We start from the raw sequence: 22,000 nt of genomic DNA, 5'->3' as shown, positions 1-22,000 counted from the left end.
AAAACATCACAACGTATTGGCCCTCGCTCTGGCTCGCTCAAGGTTGTTTCAATGACGCGATTTTTCTTGCGATTTTGCAGGTGCAGCATATAAGCTGTGGGCCCTTTCGCAAGTGCAATTTTTCAATGTTTTGTGGGGATGCGTGACTCTCACGCCTCCCCTGAGATCTAGTTTTCCCGCATAGCTCGTCTCCTGCAGGGCGGCTTCGCCCGCGGCGGTCGGAGTGGTTGAGGCGCAGTGCGGGAGATGGCGCGAGTGTCGCGCTGCTGCGGGGTTACTTGGGCGTCGAAAGGGAAGGCGCTTGCTCTCTTTGGGTTCGGGAACAAGCGGGACGAACGTGCCGCCCGCGCGTGCGCCGACCATGCTTCTGCGAGACCGTCTCGCGTGGCCGCCTTGGACACCGTTCGCGTGACAGTACACGCGAATGACCAGGCGTTGGGATCCAGCATGGGGCGAACATATTCGCTCGCAATGCGGTCGCGGTAAGTCGGACTTCTAGATTTGTCGCGCGCCCATTGGCATGTTTTGGGGATAGCAACTCGGCTAGCAGGCATTGATCTATGAAAGGTGCAATAAATGCCCTTGTGAGTGTTTGCACTACTGTGTTGTCGTTCCTTTGTCCCAAAAGTACGGAAGAGAATCCCTATATCTCCCACATCTGGCGCCCAACGTGGGGCCTCTTGGGGCATCGGACGATAATTTTAACAGTGTTGCTTCGTTCGAGACCTTTGTTTGAACCGAAGCGTAGGCCTAGCGTGGATTTTGATCGCTAGCGTCGGCGGCGTGCTTTCTTGAGCGAGGCGGCGGTGGCCGTAGTGTGTTTGAACATGTCAACATGCTAAGCCTTTTCGCAAGTGTTTTTCTTTAATGGCATTCGTTGGTACGAGAGCCACGTGGTCTGCATCCTGGGAGAGCGAGGCTGAGCGCCCGCGGAGCAGTGGCAAGCCTGAAGCGAGTGAGTACGGAAGCCTCGTGGGTGGTCCGAATTTCTTATGTAAATAGCTTCTTCTATCTCTTTGACTCGGATGAAGTCGCGGCTCTGGGAGCCGGGTGGCCGCGGGCCACGGGTGCCACTACGGGCTGACTGGTATTGCGGCCTGGCACCGGGCGCTCCGACACCGTCTGGGACGGTGGGCGCCGTCAACTCGGATGCTGTGTGCACCGAGCGGAGTAGGACCACCTCACAGAGCTGACGTCTCCTCGTGGCTGCCTGTTTTGCGCTCATTTTGGGTGTTGTTTTTGGATGCCGGTTGTTGTCAGGGTAGCGACGCTTTAGGCCTAAGGCTTTACGAAGCTGCCTGTCGCACGTGGAGGGACACAACCTGGTGGACCGTGGCGTTGAGGTGTTGCAATTTGCTTCCCTCATTCTAGTTAGCCTCACACGAATTGAAATTAATCGTTCGACTCAAGAAAGCGAGCTTCGTTCACGTGAACTTAGCATCTGAGTAGCTGCCCGATCTTTTGCTAGCCGAGTTGAACATCGTACCACGTGGGCGATGCGCATGCAGAATTCCTCTCCCTTGCACTACTTTAGTGTTTGCCGAGTGTGTTAAGTGTACGCAGCGTGAATGGAGTCACCCATGGCTTGCAGTCACCTGCACATCGTCTGCGCTGCTGCTCCGGACTACGATCGAGCCACCCCGGGCAATGGTGATGCTGTGGCCAGTTCGGCGCAGCGACTTCGGCGGCCTCCTGCATCCAGCTCACAACCCTCGGCGGCGGACAAAGGAGCCAGCGGTCACCGACAGCTACGGCGGCTCTTGCCAGCAGGGCGCGTCGGCGCGAGCGACGCTTGCTCGTACCGACTACTGCGTCGTCGTCTCCAGAGTCCTGGCCTGGGATCGTGCCGTCGAGTCGCAAAGCTGCTGCTGTGACCGGCGAACGCCAGCGGTGTACCGCAAGGACAGTCGGCTCGCATGTTATGGAGAGCGTGTGGACATTTCCCCGGCGCGGCCACTGTTGCATGTACCACCTTGTTCGCGAAACACATGTTGAGGTTAGACTGTGTGAAATGTTTCGCCGGAATATGTAGTGATTTAAGGTTGGGGGGATGTGGGGATGCGTGACTCTCACGCCTCCCCTGAGATCTAGTTTTCCCGCATAGCTTGTCTCCTGCAGGGCGGCTTCGCCCGCGGCGGTCGAAGTGGTTGAGGCGCAGTGCGGGAGATGACGCGAGTGTCGCGCTGCTGCGGGGTTACTTGGGCGTCGAAAGGGAAGGCGCTTGCTCTCTTTGGGTTCGGGAAGCGAGCGGGACGGACGTGCCGCCCGCGCGTGCGCCGACCATGCTTCTGCGAGACCGTCTCGCGTGGCCGCCTTGGACACAGTTCGCGTGACAGTACACGCGAACAACCAGGCATTGGGATCCAGCATGGGGCGAACATATTCGCTCGCAATGCGGTCGCGGTAAGTCGGACTTCTAGATTTGTCGCGCGCCCATCGGCATGTTTTGGGGATAGCAACTCTGCTAGCAGGCATTGATCTATGAAAGGTGCAATAAATGCCCTTGTGAGTGTTTGCACTACTGTGTTGTCGTTTCTTTGTCCCAAGAGTACGGAAGAGAATCCCTATATCTCCCACAGTTTACATAGCTGAACCTCACTGCGAATTCACACATGCGGCAGAGACAGGGAACTAACGAAGTAAAAAGTCAAACGCATCACAGTGGCCTACCAGCTCATTTTTTGATTCGGTAGAGTAACAAATTCAAACACAAAGAAACGCTTGACGAAAACAGATGCTAGTTTGTTTTACTTTCCTTTCACCGACAGGGTGTCTAGCAAATTCCTTTTTCAAAATTCCATGACTTTTCCAGGTTTTCCACAATTTTTGCAGTAAAAGTTCCAAGACTTACAAACATCAAAAGACGGCCAATGTATTTTGAACACAATTGTTCTCGCAACGTAAAAAAAAAAAAAAAAAATGGCCGACGGAGAAGAAACAAGACATGGGAGTAAAACACTGGCAGCAGGAAAAATTTAAGTACAGTACACTTCCGTTACCTTGAGTCTCGTTAGTTCAGACTTTTTGGTTGATTTGATCCTGACCAAAGGCATTGGCCAGTGCCCACACTAATTACTACTGGCACGAAGTTTCATTATTTCGATCGTGAAATTGGTCTTTGATGGTTAATTCCAACTTGGCTGGTTGGCATGCACACGGCACAGTGAATGCCTCTAACACCCATCACCCATCAAAAACTCCTATATTCAGCCAGTGTATCTCCGCCTGGCACTAACCCAAAAGACGAGCTTGTTTCTAAATTCTGAAAAACTTCAGTGGGCAAATATGCCTCAAGTTATACTGCAACATTATCATTTGCAAAGCCATACGAGCGGAAGGCATCCCACGAGATTAAGTGAAACTTTGCAGGATGTCAAAAATTTTGACTAATGGGACACGTAATCGTGCTGTGAAAACATCAAAATAATGGTATGACTGAACAAAGACCATTCATCAAGCAAGAATACCAATGAAAATTGCACAAAAGGGCTTCATCTAAAAAATCAGCAACCAGTGGCCAGTTCAGAAACCGCTTGTCAATTACAGATGGAATACTTCTTGTTATTTTTTAAATATCAGTGCAAAAGGGTTTATTGACCATGCATGTGTGTTTATTCCTCCTCCTCGAGGAAAAAGCATCAGCTCCCCTCCGCAATGAAGTCGACCCTGTCCAATTTATATTTTAAAAGTTGTGGCTAGCTACTACACTTAGTGAAGTGCATTCCAAAATATTTATAGCAGAAAAAAAGAAATCTACATCTGTGGAATTAAAATTTCACAATGTAAGGCAAGACATGGCGTATGAGAATCTTTTCTTAAATTGCACCTAATTTTATAAGAAACATATTGTGGGTAAAATAGAAAAATCACACTTTGATGTGTTGCCATTACAGGGTCCCGCACCAGGTGTGGCCATATTAAGCTGATAAGCGCAGAGCATACAATGGGCGTTAACGATCATGTTTCCAACTTATTCCATCGCTACGCACCGCGGAAAGGTCTGAAATTTCAATCCGACTGCTGTTTTCCCTTTCCCTCGTGGCGACCATGCTCCAAGCTGCACGGTGACGTACACGTGTTCCTGTGTCTACACACACGTGTTCACAGTGCAACTGATGTCAATCATCGAGACAAGTGACTTTGAGAATTATTCAACGAAACATCTGTTATTTGTGTGATCTGTTGCTTGAATTGACGAACTGAAGTTTAGAGAAATAATAAAACACACAAATGGAATGTCTACGTGTTTGCTGTTTTACTTCGCATTGAAGCAAGAGAGATGTACTTCTGTTTAATCTGCTTGTTCCCATGTCAAACAGTCGTGTGTGCAGACACTGAAGCTATGTCACTTTACATTGTGTTCCAGCACAGAATCATGCTCTGCAATCTGCTTGTGTCTGACTCTGTATTCGTGTAGCACTGAAGACAATCACAACAGCTCACACGCGATGCAGTCAACAGAAGTGCGCAGCGGGGGGGAGAGAAAGAAAGAAACAAAGTGAGGGAAAAAGATGAAGGCGGGCCCACGACAGGTGCATCACGCGATCCTCTAGGTCCGGTATGGGAGAACGCAGGGAAGGAATTTCGCTTGCGGAGGCTAGACTGGGCGAACGGAGAGCCTCTCACTTGGCATTAGACCTCGCCTGCTAAAATAATGGGTTCGCAGCACTGAAATATTTCCATCTCGGCTATTACTGAGCTGATTTGAAACATTATTGCAGCAGAATGCTCCCTGGAGGAAACATAACTTCCAGCATATAACCAAAATTTGCTACGGAGCCTGGTGAGGGACAGTAAACTTTTCTTTTGCCTCTGCCATAATTTGAAGAAAATTGGCAGAAGGGGAAGCATCAATGTCTTTTATGTGCCAAATTGCATTGGTAGCCTATGCAATAAGGCTAACAACAGTGAGTATAAACTGAGCCTGCACTAAGCAGCACCGCAAAATGTTTGTTATCTGCTGTGAAAATCTAGTATACAGTAGACTTCTGTTATTTCGACACTGCTTAATTCAATTTTTTGGTTATTTAAATCCTGGCTGAAAGGCCCAGCTGGCACCCATGCATTTCTGCAGGCCCGAGCTTCCCTTACTTCAATAAGATTGGCCTTCGTCAGATAACAGTTACTTCTTGTTGCTCCCAGTTTTCCTTACGGTTTGCTTTTTCACACTATAATTAAACATTTGTTGCGCGTTAAAGCAAACAAGTTTCTTTGGCATGATTACAGTGTCAATAAGTACTGATGAAGCACAAAACACACAGCCGTCAGAATTATGTTTAAGTTCTCCTTAAAGAAACAGAGAGCAGTGAAAAATGTCAACAATGTAAACTCTTTTAAAGGGGACACCCAGTTAGTATTGCCACGTTATGACAGTAAAGAACAAGACAGCAGCAAAACTATGAGTAATGACTTTAACACTTTGTTGGTCAAACTTCTGCACAGAAAAACAATTGACTCACAAAGTACGATAGCAGCGAGCCTTCATCAGTCGTCAAAATCTCATCTACGGGTCTAATGCTTCGACAATTGATACATGGCTCATCATAAATTCCATCATAATCACTCATGCCCATGTATGCTGCATTGTACAAACGTATTTGTGATGTGCTTGCAAACATATTAGACAAGATTCTTTCGCTATAAAATCGGTGAAAATATTTGAGAAAGTTCTGATACATTTAGGCACGCCTTGTGCCGAGCGATAACTTTGCAACAGTGGTTAGCAGGTGAGAAACCCCCACCGAAAAAAAAGAAACAAACATACATGTGTCAGTATTTCTATGCCAATCACTGCTTCATCATAGCATGACGACAGCCCGGCTATTTTTACAGAGCATAGATGAAAAGCCTCACACATCCTACCAGCCACCCTCTTTTTTTTTTCAATACGGGACACATTTACTGTTTATACTGGCTTCATTACCAGCTAGGTGTTTTTTAAAGAACTGACAAAAAAAGTACGTGCCCAGTTATATGTCTCTTTTTTTTTACCTAGCTGCAGACTCCATAATTACCGTACGAGAACTTAAGTCCTCAGAAGTGCCACATATAATGACTTGCCGTTTTAGTTCACTGGTTCAAAATGCATGTGAAGTTCAGCATGGCTTTGGGCCTGTTATATTGGCAACATGTTTTAGTGTGGCCTCAGGACCCATACTGTGGAATACATATGCAGCTCATTAACTGTTATTTAACTTTAAACTGCAGCACACAAGCAGCAGTAAATTTGGAAACATCAAAGACTGACAAGCGACATACTGACTTTAGGCCACAGTGACATTTACAGAAACTCAGCTGTTTGCGATTTTGCCTGCTTCGGGAACTTGATAGAAAAATCTTGAGTGAAGAAAGTACCTCTCCGGTGTCCTTTCAACATCAGAAGACTTCCAAGACTATGGCCGGAGACTGACGAGTAAAACACTATTCAGGTCTTGTTTGCCGTATTAACCCTTTGAAGGTTTTTGCCGTACATTTACGGCGGCGATTTTCTGTCCCGCAAGGTCTTTGCCGTACGGGTACGGTTTCGACCCTCCGTTTAAAATTTCGCGCCATAATGACGATGCATGCTCACTGGGAGGTGCAGCCACCTCTTAGGATTTACAAGAAGCGTTTGAAATTTGTGCTACCTTCTTGGGGAGATAAACAGAACTGGTTTATAGCTTCAGCGCGTCGCGCAGACTGCGGCCACACCCCTTTTGCGGTTTCAGTTTCACCGCATGATCGCAACAGAGACGCGCAAAACGTAATTTTTCTCTTTGTTGGCACTCTCTTGCAGAGGCGATAGAAGTTGATTTCTATCTTCATTGGCGCTGCTCTTAGCTTGTTTATAACCGCCGCTCGCGAAGTATTCTCGCTCTCAGCGGCAACGCGCTTTCGGTTCCTCCATGTGATCGCAACGGAGGCACACGAAACTTGATTTTTCTCTTTGTCGGCACGCTATCGCAGGGGTGGTGGAAGTTGATTTTTATCTTGAATGGCGCTGCTCTTAGCTTGTTTATCACCGCCGCTCATGAGGTATTCTCGCTCTCTGTAGCAACGCGCTTACGCGAGAGGGTGCCTCAGACTTGCGCCCAAGGCAGCCGCACGCAGAGAAGATGTCATGTGTGTGCCAACACAACTCGTCGCTCCAAGAGAAGAATATACACGCATTTTAGGTGTGCAGACTGCGATAAGGCGCTGTGCAGAGACCCGTGTTTCAAGGAATACCACACTCTGAAATATTATTGAACATTTTGCAGTTCTGAGTGATGCCGACACCAAAATACTGTTCCTAATTTTTTTTTTACTATTTATTCCCGACTTTATACATCTTGTACATTCAAGATCCGCAAAAAAGTAATTTTACCACCTGGGATAGTTATTTTCAAAATAATTCGACCCTCGAAGGGTTATATGTTTTCCTAAAGCATTACTGCAAGGAATTTACAGTATCCCCAGTATTACCAATGTGATTCTGTGGAATCTCAGCTGCAGGCACTGATAAGTATATAGGAAGCTATGCTTGTGATAAGTGGAACCTCATGCTGCCACAAGAGGGTGATGCAGGTACCATCACCACATTTCTTTTTTTGCTTGCATTTTGTGTCACCATACCTTTCAGCACCTCAAAGGGGGCCTGAAACACTTTTCTAAGTAATCGGAGAATGGCCTCACCATTAGAAGACGTCGTCCCATGAATCTCATGCCACAAAAATTTTTCGACTCCTTCAGCTGCAAGTCATCACACTGATACCAGACTTTCTCTCTCCTTTCGTCTCCGCTTGCAAGCTGGAACTTGCTCAGCGAAGCCAAGAGGACAAAGCTGCCGCCAAAAGTTGACTGTCATGGTGGCGAAAGGGCTTGTCTCGGCCACAGTTGACTACGCTACACAGCAAGCCACTGCCATCTCAGGGGCCACTTGCAGTGCAAGAATGAAACGATTTTCTCGTCTTTTTGAGATCACAGGCATACATATTTTTTATTTATTTACCTGAAAATGAGCAATTATGTATTACTGAGGATGTTCTCACGATCACAAAATTGCTCAGTAGCGTTGGTGGGTCAGCTGCTTTTGATCGACGCTCCATGATGCAGTTTTGCAGATTGTAAATTCCCTGCTGCATGCAATGCATTAATATTTGGCTCACATGTTCAGTGCAACCTTTAAGACAGTTAGGCAATGTTTCCTTACTATGCTCAAAAACTGTTTCAGGGCCCCTTTAAACTTTTTTTTTTGCAAACAGGATTTATTTTTCTCAAGACCTGAGGCACCGTTCGTAAAATCGTAGAGCAATCGCAAATTTGCAATTTCACAGGAAATTCTGCAGAATTGGTAAGTGTGCTGTAATGGGTACCAAACATAGCGAAGGTATTTTCGAGTCTGGTGTGACTTTGTTATGGCGAGGCTCAACTGTAAAACGAGCAAGATAAGCTATGCAGCTGCATAAGAAACCCTTTTTAACGCAGATGAAGCACACACAACAAGACCATGACAGGGCATACCTCAAGGCTACTCTGTGAAGAAGACGTCAGGAAGCGCAATGACTCCTGTGGCAATTGGCTCCAATCCCCGCACCACATGGCTGGGCTGTGGCCTCCTGAGAGACGCAACGAGAGACATGAGCACCTTTAATGGTACAGAAAGGGCAGTAAAGTATCCCGTACAAGACCTGTACTCTTTAAAATAGCTGTATTCCATTTCTGAACTGTGCTATGGGACCACTTTAGCCCTTTTCTATAAGCTACCTAAGCAATGCAACATTCAGTGTTAAACTACTGTGAACACACGTGAAAGCCTGTTTGGAAGCTACCAGAAAAGTCCCCTTCTGTAGCTACCCATTCGTGACAGTTGAAAATGTGTGTGCGGGAACATTTAAGCATGCATATGTATAGTAATGGTGGAAAAGAGGCATCAATCATGCTCATCTGGTGTTAACCAGTCAAAGCACGTGCGTCCATTTTCATTACATTTGTTCCTTGCATATGTCTTGCATGCACCTTCTGCCGAGATTTGTGTAAGCACTACCGGGAGGGGAGAGAGAGAGAGAGACCCATTTGTCTTAAGAATGAAGAGCTGTTTTACTGCCATTGTGGTGACCTCAGGAAAATAATGTTGAGATGCTGGACATAGGGATGCACACCTGCCAACTTTTGAACTGCAAAAATCCCGCGGACAATACCAAAAGTGGGGAGAGAGGGATAGTGCACGTATTGAGGATACATTCGTACATAAAGGCAAATTATTATTTGCCTTTATACACAGAGCACGAGCAGCAGCCAACTTGTAACACAAGCTTACAAGCAACACATCAATTTTTAGATTGCAATGACTTTTTTTGGTGACATCGTTATTGAAGATTTTGCTTGCTTTAGGAACTTACCTGACTAAACATCCGCTTTTTTTTTTTCTACCTCAATGCTGCCCATTCTCAGTAAGACAATTTTGAAGGGTATGATCAAGGAGTGAAACCTTTTCACAAACAAAATTTTCTATAAAACTCGACAAAACATTCGTTTACAGAAAATTCAGGACAGTTGACAGGTATGGGCATAAAGTGGTGCACAACAAATAAGATGTGTGTGTTAGTGCAATAAAGAATTGCTTCATGCTTACAAAATTTACGTGGGCACCTTTGCCTTTTTTCTAACAGTGATGTCACAGCTAAATCAGCCTGCAGAAGGAAAAAAGGCAAGAGGTTAAAAAGCTGAACTGTTCCAAGCGAGGGAAGCCACTCATTCTGTGCACTCCACAGGCGGTGCTTAAGTACTAAGAACAGGTGAAATAAGCAGACTAATTCACCATTCTCCACAACTAAGCAGGTCACATTGCAGGCTTGAACAAAATGAAAAGCTTCAAATACAGACGCACAAGTTCAGCAGCCTCATAATAACTTGTCATAGAGCATTGATGGATGCCACACTGCCGCTGACCCTGGTAGCAAGAAACTTTTGAAATAGGGCATTCTGCGTTGCTCCCTCACGGCCACTACTAGCTGCCAAGGCCGTTTGACAGACACACCAGCTATTCACTGGGCCATCCCAGGAAAGAAGGTGCGCCAATCGAGTCAAGCGTGAAGACACCTCTCAGAAATTTAAAACAATAAAAGCGAACCAGCAAAATTTAATAAAGCCACAACCTCACCATGATAGGCCATTTTCTTTCTAGAATCTTTCAATATGCAGTCGTGAACAATTTCGCATATAGCACTGAATCGATGCGTCGTGACACAAAGAACTCTATATGCATTGCCAGCCAGTCTGAGAAATAATGCTTGCAAACACCTGAAGCCACAAGGATATGCAAGTCACTCAGTACTTGCGTAGCCTGTACCTTTAATGTAGCAGTTGCTGCCTCATTAATCCTTCTGTGTTCTGCAAACGTCTCTGTTCATTTGAAAGGCTCCTCCACCACAACAGAAAAAGCATAAGTCACCTATTATAGCGTATTACCATACTTGCCAGTCAATAATTGTGCAAAAAAATTTTTTTTTTTCATTAAAGAAACACGAGTTGCCACCCTACCTTTATTCCACACTTCAAGATGGCTGTAAAATTGGTAACTAGCTCACAACTGTTGTCGCGCCTAGTAAATTTATGCACTGCGGCAAAATTCCGTTATCGTTACAACAGGGAACGAAGACGACTATCATGAGGAGGTAATAAAACAAGAAAAAAAAATAACGAAATAGGACACGTGAAAGAAAGCGCCGAAGCCCGAGAATGTTGCCACTTTACGCAAAGACAACTCGTAAACGCTATCAATAATGAAGGCAGTTTTACATATACAACCAAGAAAAAAAGGAGAGGCGGCGTTCCTAAAAGAAAGGTTACGTCGTGTGAAAACGACCGTTGTCAACCGATGCGGACCACTTGTGCACACACGTTGCACATCGCAGATGACAACCAGGTTCGCGTAAAACCAGCTCTACTGTGTTTCATTACCGCGCAATGCACCAAGGCGCTCGCGAGAAGTGGGTTGCACAAACTGATAACGGCGTGAATGAACACGCCGACGGTTATTAACGGTCACGAGTCGGACCGCTGTCAAATTTGCCGACACTCTCAAGGCAGAAGGCAATAAAGCACTCGGAAAGTCACATGAACTTTCTTTTCAACGTTACCAGTTGAAACCTGAACCCTTGCATTTTGTTACGCAAAGTCAGCAGCATGGGTGTTTGGAAGACGCAAGGCGGGCAAGGCATCGAAAACGCGGGAAACGATCTACTGCAGCTCGAACTACAACGAATTAATTAAATTTAATACTCGGTAGTGTGTGCATGCAACGGCTGCAAATATGAAATTCCCAAGCCAGAACAGGAAAGAGATAATTACGCTTGATTAAGCTCTCCCTTTTCGAACGCCACAAGGCAGGGACGCGGACACGCAGACTCGTACACGTTCGGAGGGTCCATGCAAATTTTGAAACCTCAAGGCTCGTTCACACACTCAAAATAAATAATGTTATGTCGACGAATGAATATGTATGTCACGGTGCAAATGTCACTGACAGCCAACTCACCACGGTGCTTCGTATGCAGACAAAACAACTCAAAACGAAACCATAGAAATGCTTGCAGACATTCGACACCGCCGATTCCTCAGCTGGCAGTGAAACTTGGGGAGCAAATTATTCGCCATGCCAAGAAAACTATCGCCTTGCCAAGGAAACTACATTGTTTTAATCGGATCAATTCCATAACACCCGCTTGCGAGCAATGCCATGCCACCAATCAACCCCTGCAATACCTTTGTATACTCACCCCGCTTTTCAACGTATCCCGATATACTGCTTCTTGCCGAGTTTTCGGAAATAGACACTAGAATCTAAATAGGCAAATAATAAGCGAAACGGAAACTTAACTGTCAGTGACTCTAAACGCGCCTGAATGTGCACTTTAGAACGTTTCCCGGTCTAGTAACAAACAAACAAACACCCCCAGAACAGCAGGAACAATCTGGCAGCAGGGAGCAGCAGCGGCGGGCAACGCGAATTGTCTGACGTCGCTGACGATCACGCTCTGCAAATTTCCCGAGCATCTGCGGACAGTTTCGGATATTATTTTTATTCTTAGTTGCATTTATACTCAAGTAGTATTAAAACGCAAGCAATATTTTCTCTACACCAAGTGAATGTAGGTGACATTTACTTCCAGACAAATGAATAAAGTTTTATATGAATAGAGTTCTAGTATAATGAGAGGATCTATGGGTTGAAAGCAGTGGTTGAAAGTGGGTTGAGATAAGCAGCGCTGCACAACGTTCTTACATAGAGTTTTGTAGAATAATTATCGTATGAAACTCTATGCGTTCTTAGACATACGTCAGCCTCACACATAGAGTTTCTCATTCGCAGCTTCAAGCTCCGTTCAACGTTCGCTCCGTTCGGGATGTGGCCGAAGTGGTGGTCACGCGAACTAGTGGCGCTGCAATCGCATATTTTGTCACTTCTACCACTTCTGGTTTCGCTTCTGTTTTCATTTCTGTGGTGCTGCTTCGTCTGTTGCTACTGTGGTGATGTTGCCGTCGTGTGATGTGCGGCGGTTTCTTCCGATGAAAAGTTTCTCACTGAAGGGTTCCGGCGTCTCACAATAGGAAGAAGTTTCCTATGCAGTTCTGCTTTGCCCACGGCTGCTCCAGCGGCCAGATGCTACGTGATGCTGGTGGTCACTTTCTTTTTTTTTTTTTTTTTCGCACCGCGACGACGGCAGAGAGTTTTTCATTTGGGAACACATGCTGCGCCGAAAGAAAGAATGCCCCACAGATAAGTCCGACGTGTGGGAACGTCATGTTGAGGACTGCGATCTATATTTAAATTCTTGAGAACAAATATATATTGATTCCATCGCTGGAAATATGGACGCTTGTTCACGGCGCGATTCCACGACTTAGTTATTCCCGGTTTTCGCGAACACATCTCGAAGCCAATAAATGTGATGCAGAAGCGAAGTTCACCAACAGAAGCAGCTCGAGTGTTGGCAGGCACTTCGGCGGAAGCTTGCAGGAATGCACTTCATGCAGATGGCAAACCAATTGTACTTGGAATGTTGTGCTTTCCTTCGAAATATGCGCTACTGACTGTGATCAACAAGCTCACGACCGTGATTTTGCCTTCTGTACTCTGGAAGCTTTATTTATTGAAGATGACGTCATGGGAGCAGCGATGTGTGCATCATTTCACATGATGTAACTCGTAGGTGGAATCTTTTGAGTTAATGGAAAGTGTTGTCCGTGAAAAGTGGGCTTGGTGACACCGCTGGCAGACGGATGCTGATCCCGATTCTTTTTGTCCAGGTTGGTGACAAATATTTAATTTCTTCTATTAGAGACGATTCAGTCACATTGACGGTGTTGCCAAGCTCACAGTGTTTGTTCTGTTTACTGTTTGATTGCGTGCTTGTGATCAGATTGTTGCTAATAACCTCCGGAGATATAGAGCTAAACCCTGGTCCTTCTGATTCTGAGTCCGAGACACACTTAAACAGTGAATTACTCAGAAAAATTTTGAAAGAGCAAACAAAGACAAATAAGACTCTTGTCGCACTGACTACAAACTTGAAACAGGTTGAATCAACGGTCGAAGGTATTCAAGCTAAGATTACAACTATTGAGCAAGAACTCTGCCGAATCGAGAAAAGCGAGCAAAGGTTGGAGAAGTGTGATGAAGCTTGCAGAAGCACTACCAAACTAGTTCTTGAGTTAGCTGCAAAGGTCGAAGACCTCGAAAATAGAAGTTGGGGTGACAACATTTTGGTTTATGGCGTAAAAGAAAAAGAGGGAGAAGACTCAAAAGAACTGGAGCGGAAAGTAAACGAAGAAATTTTCAAAAACGTCCTTGGTGTTGAAATCAATTCCATAGAGCGCGCATTCACAGAATTGGCGCCAAGAACGCACAACGCCCTCGTTCTATCATTTTGAGGTTTTATAACTACATCGACAAAACTAAAGTTCTGTCTTCCTGCTTCAAATTAAAAGGTACGGAAATAGGCATTTCGGATGACCTTTCTAAAAAAATTCGCGATATACGTGCGAAATTATGGCGGTCTGCCGCTGAAGAAAAGGAGAGTGGTTCTAAAGTTTCCCTCGTTTTTGATAAGCTGAAAGTCGATGGCAAGCTGTATGTATGGGACACACTTAGAAATTGCAGAGTAGAGTTTTCCCAATCCACTGCGTCTGCGAAATCTCAACGGTTGCCTTCTAAGTCCACTCGTGTGGCCATATGCGTCAGTGCGCTAAGAAATATGACAAGTACCTAGCAAGACGTACGCTCCAGCTTGTTTCGCTCAATGCACGCAGTGTTCTTAATAAGGTACAGTTCCTTGAAGATGTAATTTTGACTTATCAGCCACACGTTTTAGTGATAACAGAAAACTAGCTGCATTCAGGTGTGCAAAATATTGAAATAGTGCCATCTTCCTGCACGCTAATCCGTAGAGACAGAGGATCACGTGGTGGCGGAGTTGCAATTGCGATAAAAAACATTAAATTTACTCGCTTAGATGCATCAACATTCACGAAAGCATATGGTGCAAATTGAAATTTTTCGATAAGAATATAACTTTGGGTGGTGTCTATCGTCCTCCGAATGCTCCCCCTGAGTATTTAAGAACACTGTACATGATTACTTGCTGCGAAATACCAATTCACGTTCAAACATCCTTATCACTGGCGATTTCAACTTACCCGGCATTAACTGGTCCAGTCTTTCTCATGACGGCAGGGATTCTAAAAATGCTGAGCCACTACGACTAACTGCGTTTACCTTTTCCATAAACCAACTCGTTTCCGAAGCTACCAGGATTTCCAATTCTTCTGTTCTTGACCTTGCGTTTGCAAGCAGTTCGCTCCCAAACTGTTCTGTTAGCGTCAGAGATGGGATGTCTGATCACAAGTTACTCGTGTTAGCATGTCCTATTTCTGGCTCACGATCACCGGTCAAGCCTTCTGACATTTTTATCAGGGACTACACGCATGCGGATGACAATGCAGTGCTCAGCTGTATGGAATCCATGTTCCCATATTTTAACGAAATGAGAGACGTTAATGAGTTAGGGTCATGTTTTAAAGAAACGATATTCCACCGAGAACGCAGTTATGTGCCTCTAAAAAAGAAACGTGCCAACAGGGACTACCCATGGATGAATCGTGATTTGATTAATCTAAAACGCAAAATTAAACGCTGTCGTAAATGTGGTAAACAGCTTCTAAGTCTGGTATAAACATTTCGGGAAAAAATGCACGCAGCAAGAAACAAATCTTTTTCCTGCACTCTGTCCTCTTTCATGTTAGAACAATCCAAGAAATTCTGGCGTTATTTGTCTAAAGATAAAAGCGGTATCACATAAATGAAAGCATAGAGCGTAATCATCGATGATCCCTCCGTAATTTCTCAAAAATTCAACGCATTTTCCAGTCCGTTTTCACGCTGACGGCGTCACACGCACACTTGCCATCTTATGCACTTCTTGAATCGGTGCCTGAAGTAAACTTAAGCAAAGAGGGGATTCTTCACCTTTTGCGTACACTTGATATAAAAAAATCACCCGGTCCTGACAAAATATCAAACGTTTTTCTTAACAGGTAGCAGAGTACTTGTATAAAATATATACAGCCTCGTTAGAATCTTGTGTGATACCCGATGACTGGCGCTCCGCAAGGATAGTCCCAATTCACAAGTCTGGATCACCATTAGAATTAAACAACTACAGACCAGTTTCCCTAACATCCACATTTTGTAAGATCTTAAAACATATTATATTTAAGACCATTATGATACATCTACAAAATAACCAACTGCTTCATGACAATCAACATGGCTTTAGGTCAGGTCTGTCCACTGCATCTCAGCTACCCGAGATAACCGATGATTTCGTAAATTCACTAAATATGAAGAGTCAAATTGACGCAGTGTTTTTAGACTTTTCAAAAGGGTTCGACGTTGTTCCACATGATGATTTAGTGATCAAACTGCATGCTATTGGTATTGAAGACAACAGTGTTCGCTGGATAGCATTTTACTTAGCTTCAAGAAAACAATACGTGGATGTTAATGACTGCATATCTAATACACTAGATGTACACTCAGGAGTACCACAAGGGTCGGTGTTCGGTCCATTGTTGTTTCTGGTTTATATCAACGATATCTATTTTTCAGTGCAACCTCCTGTAAAGATCCGACTGTTCGCGGACAATTCTGTCCTTTATACCAGCATAAATCAACACGCTGATAAAGTCAGACTAAATGATGCATTGCATTCAATCAGTGCATGGTGTGATAAATGTGGCTGGAAACTCAATACTTCGAAAACGGCAAGCATAACATCTAGTAACAAAAAAGAACCTTTACAATTTGCTTACACAAAAAAAAAAATGCTTATGTTAAGAAATAAACTAGGCAGGTGAAGTATTTGGGTGTTACACTCACAAGTAATAAAAGTCGAAAATCAAGAAAGCGGCTGGCAGATGGAATAGCACACTGTGGTATAAAGTTTGTAAACACGGATAAGGTGCCTCAGAAAGGCTGGCCAACGTTTCGATAGGAGGACCTATCATCGTCAAAGGCGGCCTCGTCATCCTCGGCATGTTAGTTTTAAATGGTTAGTGCAGTGACGTCACGTGCGGGCGTTGTCGCTCGCGGCTGGTTTTAAAGGGAGAGACTTCAGAGGAAACGAGCGCTGTCGTCCGACGTCTGTGTGCTTCGTTCCCAAGACGGGGGGACAAGAGCGGTAGAGTGGGAGCGTCGGGAGAAAAGAAAGGCAGAGAGAAAAAAAAAAGAAAAAGAAGGGGGGGGGGGGGGGTTAAGCCAGGGCGACACCAAGACAGAAAAAAAAGAGAGAGAAAGAACAAGATAGAGAAAAAAATTTAAGAAAGATGGGGTCCTGGAGCGCGTTGGGGATGCGGGAGGTTAGGAAGCATTTAGGGGTATCTTTGGCGGCATGTTCTTGTGGCATTAGGAGAGCTGATCAGGCGGTCAGTGCGCGAGTAACACAAAATAAAAAAAAAAAAGAAAGACATGAGTTGAAAGAGTGACTTGAGTAGCATAGCAGCAATACGTCGAGTAATCTTGAAGTAGTTAAGATGGCGACGAGGAGTCTGCGGTGAAATGTATGGGGTGACTGAAAGGCAGCGGCATGGTCTTTCAAGGGGCATTGCCCCAGTCGCTCAACGTAGGTGTTACGGCGGCATCCAGAAATGGCGATACCCTGGGTTGAGGCGCCGAAAAAGGCATATTGACTTCGGAATATGTTGGTGGGGGGGTCTCAAAAAATACACAAAGAAAAAAGAAGGGGAAAGAGGGGGGACCGAAACCGGAATAACAAACAGGAGGGTGACGTGCGCAGAAGCCGGCGGGGGCAAGTGTACATGGGAGAAGGGGTTCGTACAGTTGATATAGGCGTAAAAACCTGAAAGAGTATATTAAATCTAGTAGTAGGCAGGAAAAAAAATTTTTTCGAAATGGAAGAGTAGGTGAGGTTAAGAATTAAGGTTAGCTGGTGGCATAATGTGTTTTGTGTCTTGGTTGATGATATGAAAATTTCAGATTTAAGTTACCGCTTTTAAAGATTCTAAGTTGCCGCGTACCAAATTCATTCCCGTCGGGTGTAGGCAATTAAACTTGCGTATGAGGTATGATTCCGTATACTTCCTTTCGCGAGGGGATCGGAAATTTGTTTGTAGTATATAGAGCCTTTAGAGCGTTTTGAGGTCGGCACAGGGAAACAGTTTTTTTTTTTTGCATTTGCCTTGGCATAAAAATTTGAGCGGGCAGCTAAACCACATTCGCTAAAGAGCAAGCGGTACAGGTTAGGTGGGGCAAACGACGCATCGCAGCAATCATAGTAGACGAAGCACAATGCGTGAAGAGAGAGGCGCTTGCAAGACACAGTGACACAGATACACCGACAGAGTAAAGTCGCTGTTACTTAAGCGCGGCAGGTTTGTCACAAAATTAAGAGTGCGTATCTAAACTACATTTACCGACGGGGAAGCGGTACAGGCCAATTGGTACAAACGACGTATCGCAGCAGGAGCAGACGACGCGCAGCGCATGACGAAAGACGCGACTGCAGCGCCGGTAGTTCCAGTGACAACCGCTGTGGCCACGTCGGCCAATGGGCTCGCATAGGGAGCTCTGCAACTGAAGTATGTCTAAGAACGTTGGTGTAGCAGAGTAGTGACATCGGAATGGCGCCATCTTAAAAAGGAGTAGTATAAGCATATACTTTCCTTCCTCCATAAGTATAAGCAGAGTCCTTTGAAGGACTCTGGTATAAGCAATGGTGTGCAAATAAAGTTTCATTTAAACCTCATTGAGTATAAGAGTGACCAGTATCGTTCGTTTCTAGTTATTTCAAAGTTGTTCTGGTGTCATATATGACTTGTTAAGCAGCTTTGAGAATTATTTATGCAGGAGAATGTCGTAGTTTACCGCGGTTTATCATTCGTCCCAGGCTATGGACTCCCTTTAATGGTCAGGCGGCGCAGCGATCGGCTCAGCCGTCAGCGCCATCGTGTCAGTTCCGCGAAACACCGAGGCGGCCACTGCTGTGGAGGCATGCTTTTGCAGCGCTCGTTTGAAACGTGTCGGCCGTTCTAAATTGCGGTTTGAAGGCAATCGAAAACATAGAGGCCCATTTATGACCACCGACGCTTGAGAAAGGACGTCAAATTAACGACTACAACAGCGAAATATTCACGACCTTGTACATACGCAGCAGTCATAGAGGAATTGCGTAATCAAGGAGTATAGACCGCTTACGTAAATACCATGGAAAATATCTACAGAGATTCCACAGCCACCTTAATTCTACACAAGAAAAGTATGAAGATACCTATAAAGAAAGGGGTCAGACAAGGAGAAACAATAGAGACTTTTAGCGTGTCCGGTATTCGGGCAAGCGCGGGCGGTTTTCCGGTTTAGCGGGGGCGTCAACGTGAGCGGCCAGATTGGTGGCGCCAGCTGGTGGCGCAAAGCTCAACCACACAAACACAGAGCTAATTACTATATTCTGCTTAGCTGCTGGCGTAAATTTTCGACAGTGGCGTAATCGTGTTCACAATTACGCCGCTGCCAAAAATTTGCACGAGTGGCGAAGCAGGATATGGTGAGTTACTGCAGTTTTAGCTATGCGTTTGTCTAGTTGAGCTCTACGACACCAGGCGGCTTCACCACTCACGTTTACGCCCCGACCATCCGGTAATCCGCCCGAATCGCTCCCGTTTACCGGAATAGCGTACAAGCTAAAAGTCTCTAATCTCTCCAATGCTATTCACTGCGTGCTTAGAAGTATTCAAGCTATCAAACTGGGAAGGTCTAGGAGTAAGCTATCACGGTGAATACCTCAGCAATCTTCGGTTTGCCGATTACATTGTTCTATTCAGCAACGCTGCGGACGAGTTACAACGAATGATTGAGGACCTTAACAGGGAGAGTGTAAGAGTGGGATTGAAGATTAATATGTAGAAGACAAAGATAATGCTAAATAACCGGGTAAGGGAACAAGACTTCAAGATCGCAAGTCAGCCTCTAGAGTCTGTGAAGGAGTCCGTTTACCTAGCTCAACTTCGTCCACTGCAGGACGAAGGCCTCTTCCTGCGATCTCCAATTACATCTGTCCTGCGCCAATCGATTCCAGCTAGCGCCTGCGAATTTCTTAATTTCATCACCTCACCTAGTCTTTTGCCGTCCTCGTCTGCGCTTCCCTTCTCTGGGCACGCATTCTGTAACCCTAATGGTCCACCGGTTATCTAACCTACGCATCACATGGCCTGTCTAGCTCCATTTTTTAAAATCTTAATGTCATTTAGGATATCAACTATTCCCGTTTGCTCCCTGATCCATATCGCATCGCTCTCTTCCTGTCTCTTTACGACACGCCCAAGATTCTTCGTTCCGTCGCTCTTTGCATGGTCCTTAACTTGTTCTCGAGCTTCTTTGTCAACCTACGAGTTTCTGTTCCATATGTTGGCCCTGGTAGAATGCATTGATTCTACACCTTTCTTTTCAATTATAATGTTAAGCTTCCAGTCAGGATCTGACAATGTCTGCCATGTGAGCTCCAAGCCATTTTTATTCCTGTGTAAATTTCCTTCTCATGATCAGGGTCCTCTGCGAGTAATTGACCAAGGTAAGGATACTCCTTCACAGACTCTAGAGGCTGCCTGGCGATCCTGAACTCTTGCTCCCTTGCCCGGCTATTGATGATTAGCTTTGTCTTCCGCATATTAATCTTCAACCCCACTTTTATACTCTCTCTGTTAAGGCCCTCAATCATTTTTGTAGCTCGTTCCTAGTGGTGCTGAAGAGGACAATGTCATCTGCAAATCCAAGGTTGCTGAGATATTCGGCGTTGTTCCTTACTCCTAAGCCCTACCAGTTTAGTAGCTGGAAAACGTCCAAGCACGCAGTGAGTAGCATTGGCGAGATTGCGTCTCCTTGCGTGACCCCTTTCTTCATAGGTATTTTCCTACGTTTCTTGTGGAGAATTAAGGTAGCTGTGGAATCTGTGTAGATACTTTCCACGATATTAACTTGTGTGACCATTATAGGCTCCATCCCGCGAGCAGGCGGCGCCACTGAGCAGCAGCGGATGGATGGGTGGATGGATGCTATGAGCGTCCCTTTTGTAACGCAGCGGTGGGTCGCCTTAACAAGCTCTTACTATATTGCCTAATGTCCCCCTATGTTAAAAAAGAAAAGCAAAAAAAACACCCCACAGTGAATTCCCATAACCAAACTTTGTAGAACCCTATTATGAAATTTGGTTTTGCACGCCTCCGTTGTTCTCCGTTTCCCTTCTTCCACCAATCTTCCAGTGTGGACATGTTTACACTCGGACGCTGGCTGCCGGTGGGATGAAATAGGTGACGCAGCGGGCACTGACGTCCCAGTTGGCGACCGCTGTGCCGTACTAACTGTCTCGCACCTGCGGCGCTCGTGTTAAGTCAGTCGTGCCGGTTCATAGCTTTCCCGCACCTTTCGGCGGTGTACCTTGAAAATAACATCAGAGATGTTTCTGTGGGAGCAGTAGGGACCGTAGTTGAGGCCGGGTCGCATATATTGAAAATCTAGAAGTCTGAGCGCCTTAGCAACCGCAGTTTAACGCAAGTGACTGACAGGCCGCCGGTAACACTTGACGCCCCTGCAACCGCCATTCTAGCGCCTCTTACGCTAACCTAACCTAATCTGACGTTAACCTAACCTAACCTAAGCTAACGTTAACCTAACCTAACGTGACCGAGACGCAAAGACAACAATCCGCACGGCGTAACCGCTGTGAGAATGCGCCGCGCCATTCTAACGCTTCTTACGCTAACCTAGCCTAAGCTAGCCTAAATCTAACGTAAACCTAAGCTAAACTAACCTAACGGGGGCGAAACGCAAAACCAATAATCCTCACGGCGTGACATCAGGCAGTGGAGTTCAACGGCGGTTGCTAAGGCGCTGTGTGTTTATTTCACTCAAAGGGGACCTCTCAAAAATGCTCACTGAAAAGCCGCGGACAGCAGCATACGAAAGGCCTGCCAAGAGCGAAGATACTGCACCAGGAGAGCAGGCCGATCCTCTACTACGGCCCCTACTGCCCCCCCTCCCCCCCCCAGAAAAATCGATGATTTTTTTAATGTAGAGCGCCGTAAGGGGCAAGAAAGTTTTCATCCGGCATGACCGACTCAGCACCAGCGCCGCAGGCGCGAGAAAGTCCGTCCGACGTACCTTCAGACCCAGCGATCATCAAATGGGGCGTCCGTGCCCACTGCCTCACCGCGCGGGCAGCCAGCGGTGGAGCGTAAACAAACTCGTCCACCCTCCGCAATGCAGGCACACATAGGGGACAAACGCATACAACAGAAGCACAGAAACATCTCCTACGTAGTGCCTAGACAGACGTTCAAGTAGCAAAAGCCCCCAGATTTTCTCTCTCGCACCCGCTCGTACTCGCGCCTGCGCACAAACGTCGGGCGATCACTCAAATGACCGTCTCGACTATCGCTGAACAAGGGCTTAAATCGACCGCGGGGCAGATAT

At 45.8% G+C, this 22,000-nt stretch overlaps 1 protein-coding gene across 9 annotated transcripts in view; it reads right to left on the bottom strand.

Annotated features, from left to right (window-relative positions):
- Positions 1 to 22,000, bottom strand: part of LOC126531958 (uncharacterized) — a 206,992-nt gene that overhangs the window by 154,863 nt on the left and 30,129 nt on the right. For 4 of the 9 annotated variants that reach the window (XM_072288184.1, XM_072288190.1, XM_072288189.1 and 1 more), the window contains exons 1-2: positions 11,739 to 11,946; positions 8,482 to 8,576 (exon numbers count right to left, since the gene is read on the bottom strand). In XM_072288184.1, the coding sequence (XP_072144285.1) occupies positions 8,482 to 8,559 (78 nt within the window). In that variant the 5' untranslated portion in view covers positions 8,560 to 8,576; positions 11,739 to 11,946. Of the gene's footprint in view, positions 1 to 8,481; positions 8,577 to 9,592; positions 9,651 to 11,738; positions 11,948 to 22,000 lie in introns of those variants that run through there. The other 5 variants (XM_072288191.1, XM_072288192.1, XM_072288186.1 and 2 more) reach the window with 3 other exon arrangements.

This window comes from Dermacentor andersoni, chromosome 5 (genome assembly GCF_023375885.2).
Source record: "Dermacentor andersoni chromosome 5, qqDerAnde1_hic_scaffold, whole genome shotgun sequence".
Taxonomy (NCBI): domain Eukaryota; kingdom Metazoa; phylum Arthropoda; class Arachnida; order Ixodida; family Ixodidae; genus Dermacentor; species Dermacentor andersoni.
The sequence above is the reverse complement of the archived record's forward strand: the minus strand, read 5'-3'. Positions and strand labels throughout refer to the sequence as shown.